The following is a 21,787-nucleotide window of genomic DNA, read 5'->3' as shown; positions in this document are numbered from 1 at the left end:
CCTGCTCCTTTTCTATCTCCACTGTTGTCACCTCTCCATCCGTGTCATCACTGATCTTTAAAAAATAAAATATTTATTTATCTTTTAACAAGTGTACTTAATCACGTGGTTCAAAATTTCAGATACAAAAAGACTGAAGTCTTCTAAAATCCATACACTAACTTTCACTTCCTCTCCTAAACCCAAACTGGAAGTAACCTCTTCCCTTTCTGCACTCCTGCAGACCTCCCGAATAGTCTTTTCCCCATGCCTTTTCTACTCTGCAAGACTGCTGCTGGCCTTGTTGGGGACAGACTATAGCTTACTCATATCTGACAGTTCAGAGCACAGGGCCAGGAGGAGTAGGTACTTAATAAATATCTTTGTAATAATAAGTGAAATGATGGATGGATAGGTGGTTGGATGGATGGATGGATGGATAGATGGATAATTCTGTTACTGTTCCAAAACAAATTAGGAATCATCACTTGAGACATTGAATACTTAACAATTTTACAATTATTAATGATAATTGGGTAATTACCTTGTGATTTTCACCACATAAAAACTCCATTCATTAAGTTGCGCTACAGATATTCTTGATGCTTTGAAACATCAAATAGTTCTTATCCAGCAAATAAATTTACTAACTGGCGTTTAATTTCCATAACTCACTGTCTGCTGCTAAAAGTTTTGCAAGTAGCTGACAGACTGAATCCTGCCTGTTACTGCCTATGATTTCCATTATATAAACCAATTCTTTGTAGGCAGTGTAGCCGGCTTATGTTTTACATAAGGTGGAATCTTTTGGGCAATTGCACTTTCCCCTAGCCTGTCGACACCATGCAAAGGCAGTAGCCATTCCAGGTGCAAACTGAGAAGTATAGTAGAAGGGAATTGACGCTGGTTGGATTTTTGCTTTGTGCCCAGCAATGCGTGTGGTGCTTTAAGTGGCTTAACATTTTTGTTTTAATATCAGTCCTGAGCGGTAGGTGCTATAGTCTCCGCTTCACAAATAAAGAAGCTGAAGTCAGATAGACTAGTGACCTTCAAGAGGTCACACAGTGAGGTATGAAGCAGAGCTCGGATTCCAACTCAGGTTCAGCAAGTGGCATTCTGGGAGAAGAATGTGGACTTCAGAGCCTGAAACAGTTGCATTCCTATTAGGTTTCCACTAGGATATTATGGACTTATAAGTGACTCTGTTTCCTTATCTGCAAAATGGGGCAATGAGATCCACCTGTGGACAAGAAAATGTCTATAAAACACATGTGACCCAGCCTGGTGAGCTCTCTTTTGGTTTTGCTTGGTTTTGTTTTTGTTTGAGACAGAGTCTCACTCTGTCGTCAGGCTGGAATTCAGTGGCACGATCTCGGCTCACTGCAACCGCCAACTCCCAGGTTCAAGCAATTCTCCTGCCTCAGTCTCCCAAGTAGCTGGGATTATAGGCGTGTGCCATCATGCCCAGCTAATATTTTATATTTTTAGTAGAGACGGGGTTTCACCATGTTGACCAGGATGATCTCCATCTCCTGACCTCATGATCCACCCACCTCAGCTTCCCAAAGTGCTGGGATTACAGGCATGAGCCACTATTCCGATCTGTGAGCTCCCTTTTCTCCTAACTATCCTATACCTTAATAATGGGCTCACTGGGTATTTATGCAACACACCTCCCCCCGCCTCCTCCTCTTCCACATTCTGTGACTCTGTGCTGTCCTCTAGCACCCATCCTATCTTTCTTCTTCTTTTTTCTTTCTTTTCTACTCCTCATCGTTATTGTTCTCATCTTTCTTCAAGATCCATGTGTAGCTACCTCTTCTAGTAAGCCTTCCCTAGCCAGCCCAGGAAGAGTCATCACTTCCTTTTGAGGACCTCCTGACACATCTTTATGCATCTATAATATGTGCCTACTCCACTTCACCATGTAAATCTTTACTTGCTATCTCTGCCTCAGCTTGTGCCCTTCTTGAAGGCAGGGGTCATGGCTCAGCACCTGTGCATACCAAGTATCTAGCATAGAGCTAGCACCTAGTAAGTGCTCAAGAAATTCAGAAATTCATCACCACCATGGCATCTATGGCAGGTCTAGGCATGGATGGCTCCAATAAACTTGTTTTACCCTAGAAGGAACAGGAGGGGAGACATAGAAGGGCCAGAATTTGCATATTTGCACAAGTGACTTTGTCTTATTTATTTTACCCATTCTTTAGCCACCCTTGGAGGAAACATTACCACAACATGTTCACAGATGAGAAAACTGAAGTTCAGAAATGGGAGATCATTTGTGCAAGGGCAAACCCTGAAAGCTTTTGTTTGTTTGTTTTCTGAAGCCCACGTCTGTTCATTCACCACATCACATGTGCCCTACAGGAAAGAATCATTTTGGTGTGATGAAAATTGAATTTTAATTTCCTGTCTTCCTATCTGGACCCAAGCTTCCAATTATATTCACAGTAACAGCTATACAGAGAAAAGCTTTTTCCAGCAAAGTGTCATTGTAGGCAGGACTTCTTAATCTGGTCTGTGCTGGAGGTTCACGAAATTTCACGGGAAAATAATACATCTTTACTTCTGCCAGCCACTTACTGAAATGTTACATTTCTTTCTGTTACAACCACAGGCAACAAACATAGGTGTGTTTAGCAGCACCTGTGACTTCGTCACCAATAGAGATATGATCTTATATCATATTTCATTTGTTGTAAATGTCTTAAAATATATTTTGTCTTCATCACTGCTTTGAGTTTCTGGTTATTACTGTATCTGCTACTAGATATTTTTACTTAATATGTCAATAAAGGAGCATATAGGTTATGTAATAATTGTCTTTTAAATACATTTTGAGAAATGGTTTATTTTAGAATGCCTTTTCATTTGATTTCATCCATATAAAAACATGACTAAGTTGTGGCCCGTAGCCTTCATAGGCTTTAGCAGACAGGAAAGTGGATCCTGATACCAAGTTAAGAACCCTTGTTCTCAGAGCTTGAGTCATTTTCAGGATTGGTGAAAAGAAGGCTATTGTTAGTAACAATTACCGTAACAATACAAGCAAGTGTATTGGTCTTCATTATGGGCTCAGTGCTTTGTAGGGTGTTTCACGTGTGTTTTTATTCATTCATTCATTCATTTGTCCAATACAAATCGGAGTGCCGCACAGCGTTCCAGACACTATTTAATGCACTAGAGTTCAGCAAGCATGACAGATCCCATGCCTTCATGGAGATTTTATTAACTAATGTAATCCTCATGAAAACTAAGAATTAAGTATTATGATCGACAATTAATGTGTGAGGAAACTGAGGCTCAGAGAGGTTGAATAAGTTGTTAGTTTTCTTAGCTAATGAGCAGCAGGGCCTAGGTTTGAGCCCAGGGTTGTTCCTCATAATAACACAGTCCCCTGGTTTCCTCAGGTTCAAAACATTGAATTCTCTCTCTCTCTCCCTCCATCCCTTTCCCCCTCTCTCCTTCTCTCCTTCTCTCTCTCTTTCTCTCTCTCTCCCTCCCCCCTCTCCTCTCCTTCTCTCTCTCTCTCTCTCTCTCTCTCTCTCTCTCTCTCTCCAGTCTTCCATCTTCACCTTATTTCAAAATGAAATTGATAACTGCAAGCAGTTGTCAGCCTTCTTTGGAAGCCACATATGTTATTAGAAATTGAAGCTGGAAGAACCCTTGGAGATCATCCCATCATTGTACAAATGTAGAATCTGAGGTCCAGAGAGGTTAGAGGGTCACCCAAGGATGCACAGCAGAGGGAGGCTGAACTGGACCTTGATGCCATACCTGAACCTCCAGGTCAGTGCCCTTCCTGCTAGAGACCACAGACCCATTTACTGTCTAATGCGGCGCTCTTTTGGCTCACAGCAACCCCCTCTGCCATCCAGATCACCAGAGTCTCTTACACTCCTGAGCAGCAGGGCACACTCCCACCCAGGGGAAGGTGCTGGCCTTCGGAGCAATCACACCTGAGCCCCCAGGACTTCCCACCTGTGGAAGCCATCTTAATGAGCTGCTTCTGTCTGTGAGGAGAGGTGGGAGGAGCTCTCAATGACTCCATGTGGGTAATTTATGAATAAATAATCCTCAAGCTTCAGCATTTGCCACTGAAACATTTTTGTTTCTTTTTCAAAATAAGGGTGAGATTTGCAAAGCATAGGAGAAAGAGGGGTGGGTAAAGAGGAGAATTTCTTTTTTAAAAAATTTTAAGTTCTAGAATACTTGCACGGAGATGCAGGCTTGTTATATAGGTAAGCGTGTGCCATAGTGTTTTGATGCACCTATCAATCCATCACCTAGGTTTTAAGCCCCACATATATTAGCTGTTTATGCTGATGCTCTCCCTCCCTAGCTCCCTGATAGGCCCCAGTGTGTGTTGTTTCCCTCCCTGTGTCCATGTGTTCTCATTGTTTAGCTTCCCTTTATATGTGAGAACATGGAGTGTTTGGCTTTCTGTTCCTGTATTAGTTTGCTGAGGATAATGGCTTCCACCTTCAGCCATATCCCTTCAAAGGACAAGATATCCCTTTTTATGGCTGCATAGTATTCCATGGTGCATATGTACCACATTTTCTTTATCCAGTCTATCATGATGGGCATTTAGGTTGATTTCATGTCTTTGCTATTGTGAACAGTGCTGCAGTGAAAATACGCATGCATGTGTCTTTATAATGGAAAGATTTATATTCCTTTGGGTATATACCCAATAATAAGATTGCTGGGTCAAATGATATTTCTAGTTCTAGATCCTTGAGGAATTGCCATACTGTCTTCCACAGTGGGTGAACTTATTCACATTCCCTCCAACAGTGTAAAAGTGTTCCTATTTGTCCACTACTTCACCAGCATCTGTTGTTTCTTGACTTTTTAAATCATTGCCATTCAGACTGGCCTGGGATGGTATCTCATTGTGGTTTTGATTTGCATTTTTCTTTTTTTCATGTTTGTTGGCTGCGTAAATGTCTTCTTTTGAGGAGTGCCTGTTCATGTCCTTTCCCTACTTTTTAATGATTGTTTTTTTTTTTTTTTCTTGTAAATTTGTTTAAGTGAGGAAGAGAATTTCTATGACTAAGTAGTCAGAACAAGTACAGGGAGGAGAAGATTACTTTTTGCCAGAGGAATGATGACCTCTGCAATCAGAGGGACTCTGTAGTCACCATGCATGATGGGAGTGGGAGTGGAGGACACATACCATTTCAACTCTCCTGGGGACAGCCTTGATTTGACGAAACCTTGCCAGGCCACAGGCTGGTTTGGTTTCAGGGCCTGATACTCTCCAGGGAAATCTGCCTCAGTCCACGCTCCCACTCCCAAATTCCTAGATTAGCTTGCCCCCTCTGCCATATGATCTTATCGTATTCAGTATTTTTAAAGCATCTACCACAGTTTGTATTTATAAATTTAGATATAGATAGGGGAATAGGCATATAGATATAGATACAGATATATAGGCATAGATACAGATATAACATACACATAGCTATAGACAGAGACACACATATTGAAATTGAGGCAGGTACTTGCTGAGTGACTGTTTCAATAACTACCTGTAAGCCCCAGAGGGACAAAGCCCATGTTTGTTTTGCTTTTTTCTGTATACAGGCACACCTCAGAGATACTGTGTTTAGCTACCAGAACCTTGTAATAAAGTAACTATCCCAATAAAGTGAGTTACATAAACACTTCTATTTCCTAGTGGATATAAAAGTTATTTTTTACACTATAGTTTATTAAGTATACAGTTGCATCATGTTTTAAAAATAATGCACATACCTTAATTAAGAAATACTTTATTGCTTAAAAAAAAAGTTAATGATTATGTGAGTCTTAAGTGAGCCTTAATCATTTTGCTGATGCAGGGTATTGCTTCCATGTTGACAGCTGCTCACTGATCAGGGTGGTAGTTACTGAAGGTTGAGGCGGCTGTGGTAATTTCTTAAAATAAGACAGCAGTGAAGTTTGCTGTAACAATTGATTCTTCCTCTCACAAAAGATTTTGCTGTAGCATATGATGTAGTCTGATAGCATTTTACCCACAGAACTCTTTTTGAAATTGAATTTTTTTCAATTCACTCAAACTCTGGCACTGCTTTATCAACTAAGTTTATGTAATATTTTGAATCTTTTGTTATTATTTCAACAGTATTCACATCATCTTCACCAGTAGTTTACAACTCAAGAAACCACTTTCTTTGTTCATCCACAAGAAGCAACTTCTCACTAGTTTTATCATGAGATTGCAGCAATTTAGTCACATCTTCAAGCTCCATCTCTAATTCTAGTTCCCTTGCTATTTCCACATCTGTAGTTACTCCCTCCACTGAAGTCTTGAACTATTCAAAGTCATCGATGAGGGTTGGAATCAACTTTTTCCAAACTCCTACTAATATCAATATTTTGACCTCCTCTCATAGATCAGAAATATTTCTCATGGCATCTAAGATGGGGAACCCTTTCCAAAAGGTTTTCAATTTATTTTGCCCAGATCCATCAGAAAAATCACTGTCTATGGCAGCTATAACCTTACAAAATATATTTCTTAAATACTAAGACTCGAAAGTTGAAATTACTTGTTCATGCATGGGCTGCAGAAAGTATGCTGTGTGAGCAGGCATGAAAACAACATTAACCTCCTGTGTATCTCTATCACAGCTCATTTTTCTGAGCAGGAGTTCTCAACAGTGGGCTTAAAATATTCAGTAAACCATGCTGTAAACAAATATGCTGTCATTCAGGCTTTGGGATTCTTTTTATACAGCATAGGCAGAGTAGATTTAGCATAATTCTTAAGGGCCCTAGGATTTTTATAATGGTAAATGAGTATTGGCTTCAACAGCTACAGTAACCTCTAATGAGAGAGACAGCCTGTCCTTTGAATCTTGGAACCCAGATTTCTCCTCTCTAGCTATGAAAGTCCTAGATGACATCTTCTTCCAATACAAGGCTGTTTCATCTACACTGAAAACCTGTTGTTTAATGTAGTTACCTTCATTAATTATCTTAGCTAGATGTTCTTGATAACTTGCTGCAGCTTCCGTTAATACATCAACACTTACTGTTCTTCTTACACTTTTACGCTATGGAGATTGCTTCTTTTCTTAAAACTTATGATCTCTGCTTAAACTTTTCTTCCACAGCTTCCTCACTTCTCTCAGCCTTCATAGAGTGAAAAGAATTAGGACCCTGCTCTAGTTTGGGTTTAAGGGAATATTGTAGCTGACTTAATTTATCCACCCTCTAAAGCATTCTCCATAACAGAAATAAAGCTGTTTCACTTTCTTATTATTTGTGTGTTGACAGAAGTAGCACTTTTAATTTCCTTCAAGAACTTTTTATTTGCATTCCCAGCTTGCCTAACTGGTGCAAGACACCTAGCTGACTTTCCACATGCCTTCTTCACTAACCTTAGTCATTTCTAGCTTTTGATTTAAAGTGAGAGATGTGTGACTTTCCCTTGCATTTAAATACACCTAGAGGTAATTGTAGGGTTATTAATTGACCTGATTTCAATATTGTTGTGTCTCAGTGAATAGGGAGGCCTTGCATGTACCAAGCAAATTGGCCACCTTTATATGAGTACAATGATGGCTCCCCAAAACAATTATAATGGAAACATCAAAGACCTTTGATCACAGGTCATCATAACAGATATTATAACACAATATTAAAATATTGTGAGAATTGCCAAAATCTGATGCATAGACATGAAGTGAGCACATGCTGTTGGAAAACTGGAACTGATTAGACTTGCTTGACACAGGGTAGCCACTGACCTTCCATTTTTAAGAAATGATACCTGCAATGGGCAATAAGATGAGGTGCAATAAAACAAGTCTGTGTGTATACCCAACCTCCAACTCCAGGGGTGAGTGTTGGGTAAATATTTATTAAATGAGCAAACTCATTTCCAAAACACAACAGCCCTTTATTGAGGATCTTTTATTTGTTTGGGCCTAGAGATAAGAGACTTTCATATCGTTTAACTCTGAATTTTGACCCACAGTTCTGTGAGTCGAATATTATTGCCTCCATCACAGATGGACAACAGCTTACATTTTCTCTTTGTTCTAAAGACCACATAGCTGATGGGTCTTATTGTGCCCTCCTTCTCTTCCTTCAACACCTGTCCTTATTCAGTGAACAGCTGCAGCATGCCCAGTGCATTGACAGAGGTAACCGAGGAGGGCTCTCAGCATGCTGGAAGCTTACAGGCTACTCAGAGGCACAAGACACTCACAGGAAGTCATGAGACCACTCAGAACAGCCATATATATGTGTATATATATATATGTGTGTATATATATATATATATATATATATATGTATATGTATATATACACACACATACATCTCAACCTAAATTAGTGCAAACCATAATTACTAGAGGAAGGAGAATGTTAAGTGTCAGCTAAAACACCAGTCCCAGAATCTCTGGGTGGAATGACCTCTTAAAGAGAAAGGCAGGACACGAAAGAGTCCAAAGTCAGATACACCCAGGGTGGAACCCAGCTCTGCCACTAGGATTCACTGCCAGTCCTCTCACCTCTGTAAATGCCAAGTCCTGCATGTGACAATTTCTTTTCAAATTGAAAAATCAGATGCATTAGTTTGTTTTTGCATTCCTATAAAAAAAAAAACTAGCTGAGACTGGGTAATTTATAAAGATAAGAGGTTTAATTGGCTCAGTGTTCCACAGTCTGTACAGGAAGCATGTTGGGAAGGCCTCAGGAAACTTACAACATGGTGAAAGAGGAAAGGGGAGCAGACATGTCCTACATGGCTGGAACAGCAGGAAGAGAGCAAGGGGCAAGTGCTACGTACTTTTACACAACCAGATCTTGTGAGCATTCACTCACTGTCAGGAGAACAGCAATGGGGAAGTCCCTTGCACCCAACCCAATGCCCTGCCATGATCTAATCACCTCCCACCTGGCTCCTCCTCCAACATTGAGGATTACAATTCAACATGAGATTTGGGTGGGGACATAGAGGCAAACCGTACAACAGGAATAATAGCATGATCCCATAGGACTATGACAATTATTAAATGAGATAATCTGTGTTAAGCCAAAGTTCTCATGTCACAGATTCTCAATAGTTATTAGTCCTCATGAATGTTATCACCAGGATACTATACACCCTCTCCCTGGAGGCCTGATTCCCTCCACAACTATCCCAAGAAAATGGCCACCACTCGTCAGTTTGCATTTCTGAAGAGGCTGGAGCAGTAAATTGGAAGAGAGTGTTCCCTTGCTGAATATCTCTGGCTTTGGAAAAGCTCAAATCTACCTCCCTGTGGCTTGTCCCATATCACCCTATTCCTCCCCTAAAAGCTGTTTGTGCCAGTCACTGTCCTAATGCTTTACCTACGTTACCCTTAACTGGTCTCAAAACAGCCTCAAAGTAGGAGTTTCTTTCTCCTATGAAATGGGGATGTATCATTTATATCACTGTGTTTTGGGGGAAGATTAAGTGAGTTGATACATGTAGTGCTTAAACTTATTGGCATATTATAAATGCACAAAAAACTTGAACTATTATTGCCATAATTATTTGTGTAAGCTATTCATCTATGGTATTACTCTAAATAAAAGCAGAATCTGCTTTTGAACCCTTGGGTGGCAGCCCATACCTTCCAGGGTAAAGTCCAGAATCACCATGGCCTGGCACACAGCGGTCTCCTCTAGCCTGGCTCCTGGCACCCCTGCTGCTTCATCCTTTGCCATATCCCACCTCCTCCTTGGCAGTCCAGCTTTTCTGCATCTCTTGAAGCCCCTCAATCAGGGTATTCTCAAAAAAGTTTAGGGACGCCTGTGCTAAATCATGCTACTGCATTCCAGCCTGGGTGACAGAAGGAGACTCTGTCTCAAACAAAGAGGCTTGCCCAAGGTCTCACAGCGAGTCAAGCTGGGATTCCCCCTCAGGCAGTCTAACTCCAGACAAACTTGCCCTCTTATCTACTGTTCTACACTGTGGCTCATGCTGTTAGGGGCTGAGAATGCTCCCTAAATCCTAAGGCAGGGGGAGCCGCAAGATATATGAAAACATGTATCTACATAAAAACCTGTATATGAATGTTCATAGCAGCATGATTCATAGTAGCTGAAAAGTGGAAACAACTCAAATGTCCATCAGCTAATGATGGATAAATAAAATGTGGAATATCTGTATAATGGAATATCATTTGGCAGTACAAAAGGAATGAAGGAGTGCTACATGCTGAAACGTGGATGAACCTTGAAAACATTATGCTGGCCTGGCGTGGTGGCTCAAGCCTGTAATCCCAGCACTTTGGGAGGCCGAGGCGGGTGCATCACGAGGTCAAGAGATCGAGACCATCCTGGTCAATGTGGTGAAACCCCGTCTCTCCTAAAAATACAAAAAATTAGCTGGGCATGGTGGTACGTGCCTGTAATCCCAGTTAGTCAGGAGGCTGAGGCAGGAGAATTGCCTGAACCCGGGAGGTGGAGGTTGAGTGAGCCGAGATCGTGCCATTGCACTCCAGCCTGGGTAACAAGAGCGAAACTCCGTCTCAAAAAAAGAAAGAAAGAAAAGAAAGAAAAAGAAAACATTATGCTAACTGAAAATAGCCAGTCACAAAAGACTACATATTGTATGACTTAATTTACATGAAGTGTTCAGAGTTGGTAAATCTATAAAGACAGATTAGTGGTTTCCCAACGCTAAGGGCATGGGGAAGAAATGGCTGGGACTCATAACAGAAGCAGGGTTTCCCTTTGGGTTGAGGAAAATATTCAAATATTGATCACATAAACTGTACCCTACTTAAACTGTACCCTTAAGTGAGTAAATCACATGATATGTGAATAATATCTCAAAAAAGCTTTCTTTCTTTAAAATAAAAAAATCTGAGCTTGATTTTATCAGGATATTGTCTTAGATTCCTCTTTCCCAGGGAGCTCAGGAAACCAGGTTGCTGGCTATTACCAGAGAATTATTAGTCTACATCAGTGGGGGACTTGTCACTGTCTTGGCTTGGTATCATCCATTCACATCTCTCTGTGAGTGACACAGACCTTTCCTGGCATTTATTAACAGCAGGCCATGTCAGCATCTGTTCCCAGCCACCCTGCAAACGCTCACGCCCTGTGGGGACTTGGGCTGACTCAGCCAAATGGAGCCCAGGTGATACATTTGCACTTAACCGGTCAGGTAATGAGGGGATGGCTGTCTCATCCTCTGGTGGGGTCTGGCTAACTCTGTTTTGGAGCCAGTATTAACAGAAGAAAAATAATTTGTATGTCAGAGATAGAGGTTTGAAACCATTTTGCACGATGTCTGGGTCATACAGGTACAGAAACAGGTACTGGAAGGCTAAAGAAAAGCCATAATAATAATCAACTCAGGACCTGGCTTACAGTAGGTATTCAGATATTTGTTGAATGAATAAATAATGAATAAGTTTGCATTAGGTTTAGAGTTTGGAAAATACATTTCTATATCATGTTATTATGTCCTCATAGAGTTGAGAGTGAGACAGATATTGTTCCCATTTTACAGATGAGAAGGCTGTATTTCAGAAGAGTTCGTGTAGGAGAAAGAATGTGAAGTTGGACCTACCTGGGTTCAAATCCTAACTCCAACACCAACTGCAGGGTTTTCACATCTAAAACAGAAAATAATTCATCTGGCTGTCTCTTTCTGTAAATACAGGTTTTTTGTTTGTTTGTTTGTTTGTTTGTTTGTTTTGAGACAAGTTTTCGCTGTGTCACATGGGTTGGAGTGCAATGGTACTCACAGCTTACTGAATCCTTGACACCCTCCAGCCCCCGCCAGACTTACTGGACTCAAGCAATTGTCCCACCTCAGCCTCCTGACTAACTGGTACTACAGGCACACACCACCATACCTGGCTAATTTTTTAAAAAAATTATAGAGTTAGGGTCCCACTCTGTTGCCCAGGCTGGTTTTGAACTCCTGGGCTCAAGCAGTCCTCCCGCCTCAGCCTCTCAAAGTGCTGATATTCCAGGCATAAGCCACTACACCCATCTTTAATACAGTCTTAGTGAAACATAGCTGTATTCTTTCTTTTGCATGTTGTCTATGATTGTTTGTGTATTACAATAGCAGAGTTGAGTGACTGGGACAGAGACTGTGTGGCCTGCAAAGCATAAGATCTTTACTATCTAGCTCTGCACACAAAAGTTCACCAAGCTCTTTTCTGTAGAGTGGTAGAAAACCCTCCACATGGTTCCTGGAATGTGGTAGGTATTTGATTAAAGTTAGTCTTTTCTCCTTCCAAATGAAGGCAGAGATAATACAGAGAGTGACTTTATCATGTTCCTCTCCCTGAGATTTTTCACACCCTGCAAGGACCACAATGAAACAGGAAGTGTCTGGAGTAGGAAGGGCCAGTGTGGTGTTAGGAGCACTTTGGTAAGAGCCAAGGACTGAGGTATTTTATTTAGTCCTAGCTCTGTCCTACCATCGAATGTGAGCCCATGCTCCTGTGCCCTGGGCAGTGGCATGAATTGTGTCCACCCATAATTTGTGTTTACCAGAACTTCAGAATGTGTCTTTATTTAGAAATAGGGCCTTTGCAGATATAACTAAGATGAAGTTATAACGGATTAAAGCAAAATATAACTCCAATGAATGGTGTCGTTATTTATTTATTTGTTCATTTATTCATTCATTCATTCATTCATTCATTTATTGAGATGGAGTCTTGCTCTGTTGCCCAGGCTGGAGTGCAATGGCGCAATCTTGGCTCACTGCAACCTCCATCTCCCGGGTTCAAGCTATTCTCCTGCTGTAGCCTTCCAAGTAGTTGGGATTACAGACATCCACCGCCATGCCCAGCTAATTTTTGTATTTTTAGAGACTGGGTTTTGCCATGTTGGACAGGCTGTTCTCAACCTCCTGACCTCAGGTGATCCACCCGCCTTGGCCTCCCAAAGTGCTGGGATTACAGGTGTGAGCCACTGCACCCCGCCCGAATGGTGTCATTTTAAGAAGAGGAGAGGACACACAGACACACAAGCAAGGAGGTTATATGGTGATGGAAGCAGAGGTAGAAGTTCCGAAGCTACCAGCCAAGGAAAGCTAAGCATGGCTGGGAGCTGTGGGAAGCTCTGAGGAGGCAAAGAAGGATTCTCTCCTAGAACCTACAGAGGGACCAGGGCTCTGCCAAACACTGATTTTGGACTTCAGCCTTCAGAACAAAAAGAGAATCCATTTCTTTTGTTTTAAGCCACCCAGTTCATGGTACTTGTTATGGCAGGGCTAGTAAACTTAAACCCTGTGCTCTCTGCTTTTATTCCTGCACGGATTGAGGCCATTGTGGACCATGTGCACGGGCCAGGAATCAGGCTGTGGGAGGTACGTAAAGAATGCACAGGCTCTGCCCATCCTGTCCTCCTCTGGTAAGACAGAGACATTGAACACAGATTCTTACTGGCCTTACTGTTAGGAAGGCTCTGATTCACCCAAGACACAGAGCAAGTTGTTGAAGCTTAACTCAGGCACTCAGGACTTGAGGTCATGCAGGTCTGAGTGTACAACCTGGCCTCACTGTACCACGCCATACCTAACCGGAGCAAGTAACATAACTTCCCTAAGACCCTGTTTCCCCAGCTGCACGTTGGGTGTAAAACTGTGTCGTTTCTAGGGCTCTTGTTAAAAATTACGGGGAATATTTCAGGAAAGACACCTTGCATCATGCTTAGCACATAGCAGGTGCTCAGGAAATCCTAAATAATGTAGGTGATGTTGGTTATTTTGGTGATTGCTGACAAAGCTGGGATTCTCACCATCAGGGATTCTCTCCTGATGCCCGAGGGCAGTGTCCATCAGTCCAGCCTGCCTCCGCCCCCGGTGCTCTTCCAGTCTTCCCTTAGCGCCTCCCCACCCCGACCCCCAACCATTGGGGCAGTTTTAAGATCCAACAGACCCTAAACCCTGGGTTCTACCAGTGAGATGAAGGATTGAGCTCCGAAGTTAAGAAAACGCCAGTGTCTGCCTTAAGCTCTTTTTCGGTCTTGTGCTCAGATTCTTCATTCCCCAGCCTGACACAATCACTTCTCTTGACTTAATAACAGCCCCTGTGTCAGATCTTTGTGTTTTAAGTAATGTTCCCCTCATGTAACTGATGTTTATGCAGAATCAATCCTTTGAAAAGCAGACAGCCTTTGTATTTTTATAGCTTGAACTGTCTCTAGGTTCCAGAGAAAGGTGACATGTTTTTGCTTGTTTTTTGCTTCCTTTTCCTTGTTTCTCTGTCATTCTCCATCTCTGCTCTCCATGGCTCTGTGTTTCCTTTCCTTTTATTTTTTATTCATTTATTTTTTTTTTTTGAGACAGAGTCTCACTCTGTCACCCAGGCTGGAGTGTAGTGGCTCACTGCAACCACTGCCTCCCAGATTCAAGCTATTCTCCTGCCCCAGCCTCCCAAGGAGCTGGGAGTACAGGCCACCACACCCAGCTATTTCTTGCATTTTTAGTAGAAATGGGGTTTCACCATGTTGGCCAGGCTGGTCTCAAACTCCTGACCTCAAGTGATCCGCCTGCCTCAGCCTCCCAAAGTGCTGGGATTACAGGTGGGAGCCACCGCGCCTGGCCTGTGTTTTCTTTTTTACTCACTGTCTTTCTCTTCCTTTTCATTCTGTCTTTCTGCATCTGTCTCCTCCCGTTCCCTTTTCTCCTCCTCCCACCTTCTCTTCCTCTCCTCTGCCTACTTATACATTTGTTCCATTTACCTTGATGCTGTCTCCTCTTTTAACCTGTTTCTTATGCCTCTGTGTCTCTCTTTGCTTTCTTTTTCCAGTTTTTATCTTTTTTATCTTGTCTTTTCATTTTTATCTTGTCACATCCTTTCTCTCCTCCATTTGCCTTTGTTTTCCTCTCTCTCTGTATGACCTGTATCCCTCTATAATGCTCTGTGTTTCTGTCTGCTCATCTGTTCCTTTATATCCCTTCATCTGTTTGCGGATGACTATGTGTTTCTGCCTCTGTGTGTCTCTTCTTTCCTTCTCAGCAGTTTCTTTCCCTGTTTATCTCCTGTTCTCTCACTTTCTCAGGTCCTTCTGTCTTATCTCCTCTTCTCACTTTCCATTTCTTCTTCTCCCTTCCAGGGTAGTAATATTTTAATAGCCTTAATGTCTTCCCAGGATTCTCAACTCTTTCCTTGATTCAAAAGTGACAAGTCTCCCCAGAGCTTCTCCCTAGAGCTTCAGGAACTGTTAATTCTCTCCTCCCATAAACCTGTCACCGCGTTCCATACAAAGTTAGCAAGCAAGGGATAATCCTGGCAGCGCCTCACCCTTCTTCTTTGTCCCTGTGCTGCATTTGGAATGGGGACTCAGAGTTGGGGAGACAGTGAAGAGTGCCCTGTTGAGGAGGTTCTTAGTAAAACTACTCATTGGTGAAGACTGCGTCTGTCTTTGGGTGTTTTCTGTGTTTCGTTTGAAAACATTTCCCTAGCACATTCTCCTTCCAGGCCCTATGCTAGGGGCTAAACCGGAATGAATAAATCTTAAGCCTTTTTCTTTGAAACTTTATAGTCTCTCTGGGAGACCGTGAAGCTGATAATTAAGATCAATAAGTTAAAAGATTTAGCCAATATGCTCACAGGGAAAAGGAATTAATTCTAGTAGGGGGAAGCAGAGAAGGTTTCACAAAGGCGATAACGTAAAGCTCTGGAGGTCGAAGTCAGGACCTTGCCTGATATCACTGATGTGTTCCCAGCACCTAGCATGGTGCCTGGCACAGGGTAAGCACTCAGTAACCTTGTACAATATATTAATGAATGAATGAATGAATGAATATGAAGAGTTTTCAAAGATTCTTAGGATTTCATCAGGTAACCATTTGGAAATGCACATCCCAGGCAGAAGAAAGAGCATGGTTAGGGATTCAGAGACGTGCTGGCAGGTACCACACCCAGGTCCCCTCTTCAGGGCTAGCCTACCCACCCCCAGCTGTGGCCGTCAGTGGCTAGGCATTGCCTTCTACCTCAGGGAACTGGCTCACCCAAGTATATCCCATTCCAGACAGCAGCCCTCATCAAAGACTGGCTGCTGTGGGGATGCAAAGGCCTGAATTCCTTGCCTGCCTTCAGGATATCCATAAAGGGCCTTCTTAACTCAAGGGCCCCCTGCAGGATCAACTGAGGCTTTAGACCCACATTGTAGGTCAGTCTCTCCTTTTGCCAAATGCCCCCTCCTTCGCTTGCCTTTTTTTTTTTTTTTTACACACAGTTTTGATCATGTCTCACTATAGCTCAAGATATCCTCTCACCTCAGCCTGCTGAGTAGCTGGGACCACAGGCATGCACCTCTAATCCCTGCTAATTTTTAAAATTTTTGTAGAGACAGGGTTTTGCCACATTTCCTAAGCTGGCCTTAAACTCCTGGGCTTAAGCAAGCCTCCTGCCTGTGCCTCCCAAAGTGCTGGGATTACAAATGTGAGCCACCAAGCTCAGCCCTTCCTTGCTGTCTACAGATGATCTCCCAAGAGGGTTTATCAATAAACCTCCTGCATGTAACTTTCCAGTTTAGAATCTGTTTTCAGAGATTCTGTGTTGAAGGAATGAGACAAGGCTTGTGCCTAGTGGATAGAGATATGAGGAGAGGGTAAATGCGGCTGGACAGGTAACCGGGGACCAGATTATGAAGTCTGAAGGCCAGAGAAGCTAATTTATACTTCTTCTCTAAGTACTGGGAAGCTATTGATCAGAGGAGTATTTAATTGGAGCTGGGATTTACCAAGTTCACTGACAGTCAGTATGAAAGATGGGACAGAAGGGATAAGACTGGAGGCAGGAAATGAATTAGGAGTTTTAAACCTGGCCCAAGCCTGAAGTGGAGAAGAATGGGAGAGGGGGATGCAAGATGAGGCAGCCACATCCCACCCAGCGCGCACTCGCCTCTTCCTGCTTCATGTGCCGATACAAGCATTTCCCTTGCTTCACGGCTCTGGACCTCCTGAGGCACATATCAGGGAAGGATATGTTCTTCTTCCCACTGCCCATGGTGCTCCTTTAAAATCTCCTGTAACTACTGGAATCATATACCCTTTCTACATGGGGCCCTTTCTGCAGAAGACAGCATCAGAAGCCTTCATCTATATCCTCCACCACAGAGAATTCCATCACATAAAATTTTGGCAGATCCATGGATTATGGTATCTAGTCTACTCTTATCTTTTGAGAACCTCATTTGGGAGGAATCTTGTATTTCTCTGGAATCCCATGACCTTTCCAACAACTGTTGCCATGGGAGGGTTCCTGTTGCTTGCAGAAGGGTGTACCAAAATTGATGGTTTTACAGGAATAACCTAAGATACAGGTTCGACTTCTAGAAGCTTTTGCTCTGTAGAGGAGATTAGGTCCCAGGAACCTGACTTTTTAACGTGTGTGTGCATGTGTGCGCGTGTGCGCGTGCACACACGCGCACACATGCTGGGGTATCTTGGTGTGAGTCATATGCAATAGTCTGAAAAATAAGGATCTAGGGCTCCAGAGGGGCAGACTCCTGTGTTGGTGTCTTGGCTCTGCTGTTTATAGACTGTGGGATTTGGAGTCAGTCCCATAATCTTTCATGGTTTCAATTTTATATTCACAAAGTTGGAATAATAGGAATGTACTCAATTGCACAGTTGCTATAGGGAGCTCTGAAATCTGTAGAAACAGGTAGGATGCAAGCTGAGAGTGAGGTGGTGAGAAGAGCCTTTTCTTTGAACTCAGCTGGAAGTTGGTTCAAACTTCACTTCTGTCACATTACAAGCTGGTGGCCTTCAGCAAGACACTTCACCTTTCTAAGCCACAGTTCACCTGTGGTAAAGTGTACATCTCATGACTACCTCCGAGAATCATAAGTTTTAATGAAATAAAGACTATACAGTTCTAGGTCCATTTCTCTGTATCACAGCTAGACAAGCACCACGCCATATGATGGTATGCCTGTTGTTTCCTTTTTATAATATTGATTTTTATTATTTTCCTGATTATAATAAATAAGTTACGGCTTAAATGAAATGAATTCACATTATTCTTTTTAAATCTAAGGATGCAGATGTCTCTGGGGTTTAACCATTCTCTTTCTCTCTAAGGGAAGAAGCGATGCTGTCCACGTACTTTGAAACCATCAATGACCTGCTGTCCTCCTTTGGACCAGTTCGTGACTGCTCTCGAAACAATGGGGGCTGCACTCGCAACTTCAAGTGTGTGTCCGACCGGCAGGTGGACTCCTCAGGATGTGTGGTAAGTGCCCATTGGCCCAGGAATACGGCACTGGCCCAGGTGCTAAGGCCACCTGCTGGAAGCCCCGCCCTGTGAGGGAACGCTGGTCAAGAGGATCACACTCACACTACCCTTACCTGCCTCTGCAGCCTTCAGCACACCAGCCTATCTGGGTTTCCTCACCTGTAAAATGAGATCCTTAAACCTGCCTCTTGGAATCGTTAGAAGAATGAAACAAGACATTATAACTTAAGTGCCCAGCACGCAATAGGTCTTGGAGAACTTCTGGCCTTCAGAACTTTACAGTCCATTTGAGAGTAAGACAGGGCATGCCTTACCTTTGTGAATACAATAGTAGTGGGATGTCAGTGGGGTAAAACTAGTATGGAGAGGGGCTGCTTTGGCTGGTCTAGAAGAGAAATTTTCAGCTGGGACCTCAGTCTCATAGCAGGCTTCCTTGGGAAGTTGGCTTTTGGCTTGGGCTTTTTGGCTTCAAAAGATGAGTCAACTTACATTAGGAAAAGAGGGGAGACGGCCGAGCAAAGACATGAAGGAGGGAGAGGCAGCCTTGTTTGCTTGGAATTTCAGTATCTAGTGTGGGACAAGGACATGAGGAAGATGTGGAGGGTTCCTGTTGCTTGCAGAGGGTGTGCCAAAATTGAGGGTTTTATGGGAACGACCTAAGTTACAGGGTTCAGCCTCTAGAATGCTTTTACTTTATAGAGGAGACTAGGTCCCAGGAACCTGAGGGTATAACGCGCGCACGTGTGCGCGCGCACACACACACACACACACACACGCACGCACACTGGGGTATCTTGGAAATACACTTGGGAAATATTGCCACATAGGCTAAACTCAGCCTGGCATTCAGTGCTCTTCTTTCTGTGGCCCCTTTTCAGTCTCTCCAGCCGCGTCTCTTATCACTTCATTTCAATCTACACTAGAGCCAAGTGGGGCCAGTTAGATGGAGTTCTGTGAACTCGCCTGACTGTTTCATGCCTCAGAACCTTTGCTTGTACCTTCCCTCTGCCTAGAAAGAATTTCTCTCCAAGCCTATGAAGCAAGCAAGTGAACATCCTTCCAGAGACCTCCTCTTTATGAGCCTTTTTCCTCCCCACCGCCCCGTGACCCTCTTTTCCATACAGTATCCTTACCGTATGCCGTACTTGCCTTTATAATAGTCACCCGTGACCCTTTCTAGAACAGAGCGGCTTTTCAGTTTATGTTTCTTAAAAAACTGAGGGAGAACCCGGGGAATCCGTTGATTCAGCTCAACATCCCAAAAGTACCATCTCAGAAAACAAAGAAAATAGAAAGAACAAGAAGGGAAGGACTGAACTAGGGATGGGAATCCTGCTCTGGACTAGGCACTCTGAGCCCCAGGGAGCTAGAACAGACTCTCGGCCCTTGATGTGGCTACACACCAGCTGAGAGAAAAACAGACTTCAGGAGACCAATACAAAGAAGACGCTTCTAGAATGAGATAATGCAATCAAACTGTATTCGAGACTCAAGGAAGATCTGTTGAAGATCAACAGATCTTCAGAGGTGAATGGGCAATTAGAAATTTTAGTGACTAGAACTATTAGGATTACAAGTGTTAGAAATTAAAACTAGTACAGGCAAGAAAAGAAGAAAAGGAAATACCGTGGCGTAAGTGGAAGTCTGGAAAATTGGATTGAAGGGCTCGAGGAATGTCATGGGAGTTACCCTCCTTATCTTAGCTCTGCTTTCTTTAGCACTGTGCCGTTCTCGGGTCGGCTGCAGGCTGGATGCAGGTCCTACAGGACAAAAACAGCTCTTTCCTAGTGTCTCCAACTACTGTCACTAGACTGCATCTCACTGGGCCAACTTAGTTCTCATACCCATCCATCCCTGTGCTAATTGCTTGTCAGGAGGATTAACTGGGCTTATCCCAGAGCCAGCCATACCTGGAGCTAGCACCAAGAGGCAGCTATACCTGAAATGCATGGCCCTGAGATGGACAAAGGCATGGACTCTCAAGAAGCACTGGGGTGCTGGCAACAGGAGTTGTAGATGCTAGATGGATATACATCAGCGGCTGTCTCCCTCAGACCATCGCAACCTAGCCCTTCATATAGCACAATGGAAAGGTGAGACCCAGTGAGGGAGAGGGGGATTTGCTCAAGTCTTAAACCCAGCCAGTGGACAAACAGCTCAAAAGGATATTCTACGTTTTGTCCAGAATGTGAGGCTGACCTTTTAAAAACTGCTACTTCAGGGTTCAATGGATGTAAGGCAAGCTCCTCTCTGTGCTTCAGAATAGACAGGGAAATACCACATTTATACTGAGATTTTAAAATCCATTTTATTTCTCTGTAGACTCTCCATCATGTATTTAAAGAGAAACTTCTTCCCATAGCTCCCATTCTAAGAAATTCCTGATTGGACTCAGCAGCTCACGCCTGTAATCCCAGCACTTTGGGAGGCAAAGGCAGGAGGATCACAAGGTCAAGAGATCGAGACCATCCTGGCCAACATAGTGAAACCCTATGTCTACTAAAAATACAAAAACTAGCTGGGTGTGGTGGCGCGTGCCTGTAGTCCCAGCTACTCGGGAGGCTGAGGCAGGAGTGAACCCAGGAGGCGGAGGTTGCGGTGAGCTGAGAAGGTAACACTGCTCTTCAGCCTGGTGACAGAGCAGGACTCCATCTCTAAAAATAAAACACAAAAGAAAAATTTTCAGGTATAAAATAATAATGCCTTGTATTTTTAGAATACCTTAGAGTTCTCAAAGCTTGTCTATAAGCTAAGAGCTCATCCTCACACAAACCTGGGCAATAGATTTCCTCAGGAATGTGGAAACAGGCTCAGGAAGCAGGTGACTTTTCAAGGTCTTACCACCAGGTGTCAGGGTGGAGGATCAAGACCAGGTCTTCACTGTCATTCCTTACTGGGAGCTGAGGTGAGTTCTATGGAAAGGAGGCTGGGCTGAGTGAAGTGGGCTAAAGCCTGGATTTAGGCATTAGAAGGACCATAGCTTTGGAGTCTGTGCTGACTTCATTAGCATCAGTTTCTTAATATTTAAAAAGGGAGCAGCAATTATTGAACGGATAGATTTTTATTAAAAAAACAAAAACACAAAGACCTCAAAGAATATAACTGGCATTGATTTAGGATTTATAAAGTACCATTTATGAATAAGATAATGAGACCACATTACTGACATTTGTAGGTAGTGGATATGATATTTGGGGCCACACAAATTTAGGAGCACAGCATATCTAATGTTCTAGAACATTTCTATAATTGAATTTCATTTCATTTCTGTTCCATTGTTAGTGGAAACTTAACTCTAGTCAATTTCATTTTTTTTCTGCCTCCCATGTCTTCACTGAACATTTGAGTTCACGGGGCCGATGTACCCGAAAGGCCTAGGAACGAAGGGTATGTTTGGTGCTGGGCCATCACTTTTTAATCTGGTACCTGCTGCCTCATTTGGCCCTTGTCTGTCACTCTCCTTCCTCTCTGTTCCCACCTGATTCACAGGTGTGTAGCGCAGCTGCTGCCTCATATGCTGTATTCCACCACAAGGTCATTTAAGGCCAGCTGGCTCTGTCCATCAGATAGCTTTTCCAGCCTCCAGAG

At 43.0% G+C, this 21,787-nt stretch overlaps 1 protein-coding gene across 7 annotated transcripts in view; it reads left to right on the top strand.

Moving 5' to 3' along the window:
* Nucleotides 1-21,787, top strand: part of ASTN2 (astrotactin 2) — a 959,402-nt gene that overhangs the window by 526,772 nt on the left and 410,843 nt on the right. For all 7 annotated transcript variants that reach the window (XM_074395240.1, XM_074395241.1, XM_003925189.4 and 4 more), the window contains one exon: nt 18,046-18,196. In XM_074395240.1, coding sequence (XP_074251341.1) covers nt 18,046-18,196 — 151 coding nt within the window. The remainder of the gene's footprint in view (nt 1-18,045; nt 18,197-21,787) is intronic.

This window comes from Saimiri boliviensis, chromosome 2, assembly GCF_048565385.1.
Source record: "Saimiri boliviensis isolate mSaiBol1 chromosome 2, mSaiBol1.pri, whole genome shotgun sequence".
NCBI lineage: Eukaryota > Metazoa > Chordata > Mammalia > Primates > Cebidae > Saimiri > Saimiri boliviensis.
Note: the sequence above shows the minus strand (reverse complement) of the source record. Positions and strands in the feature narration are given on the sequence as shown.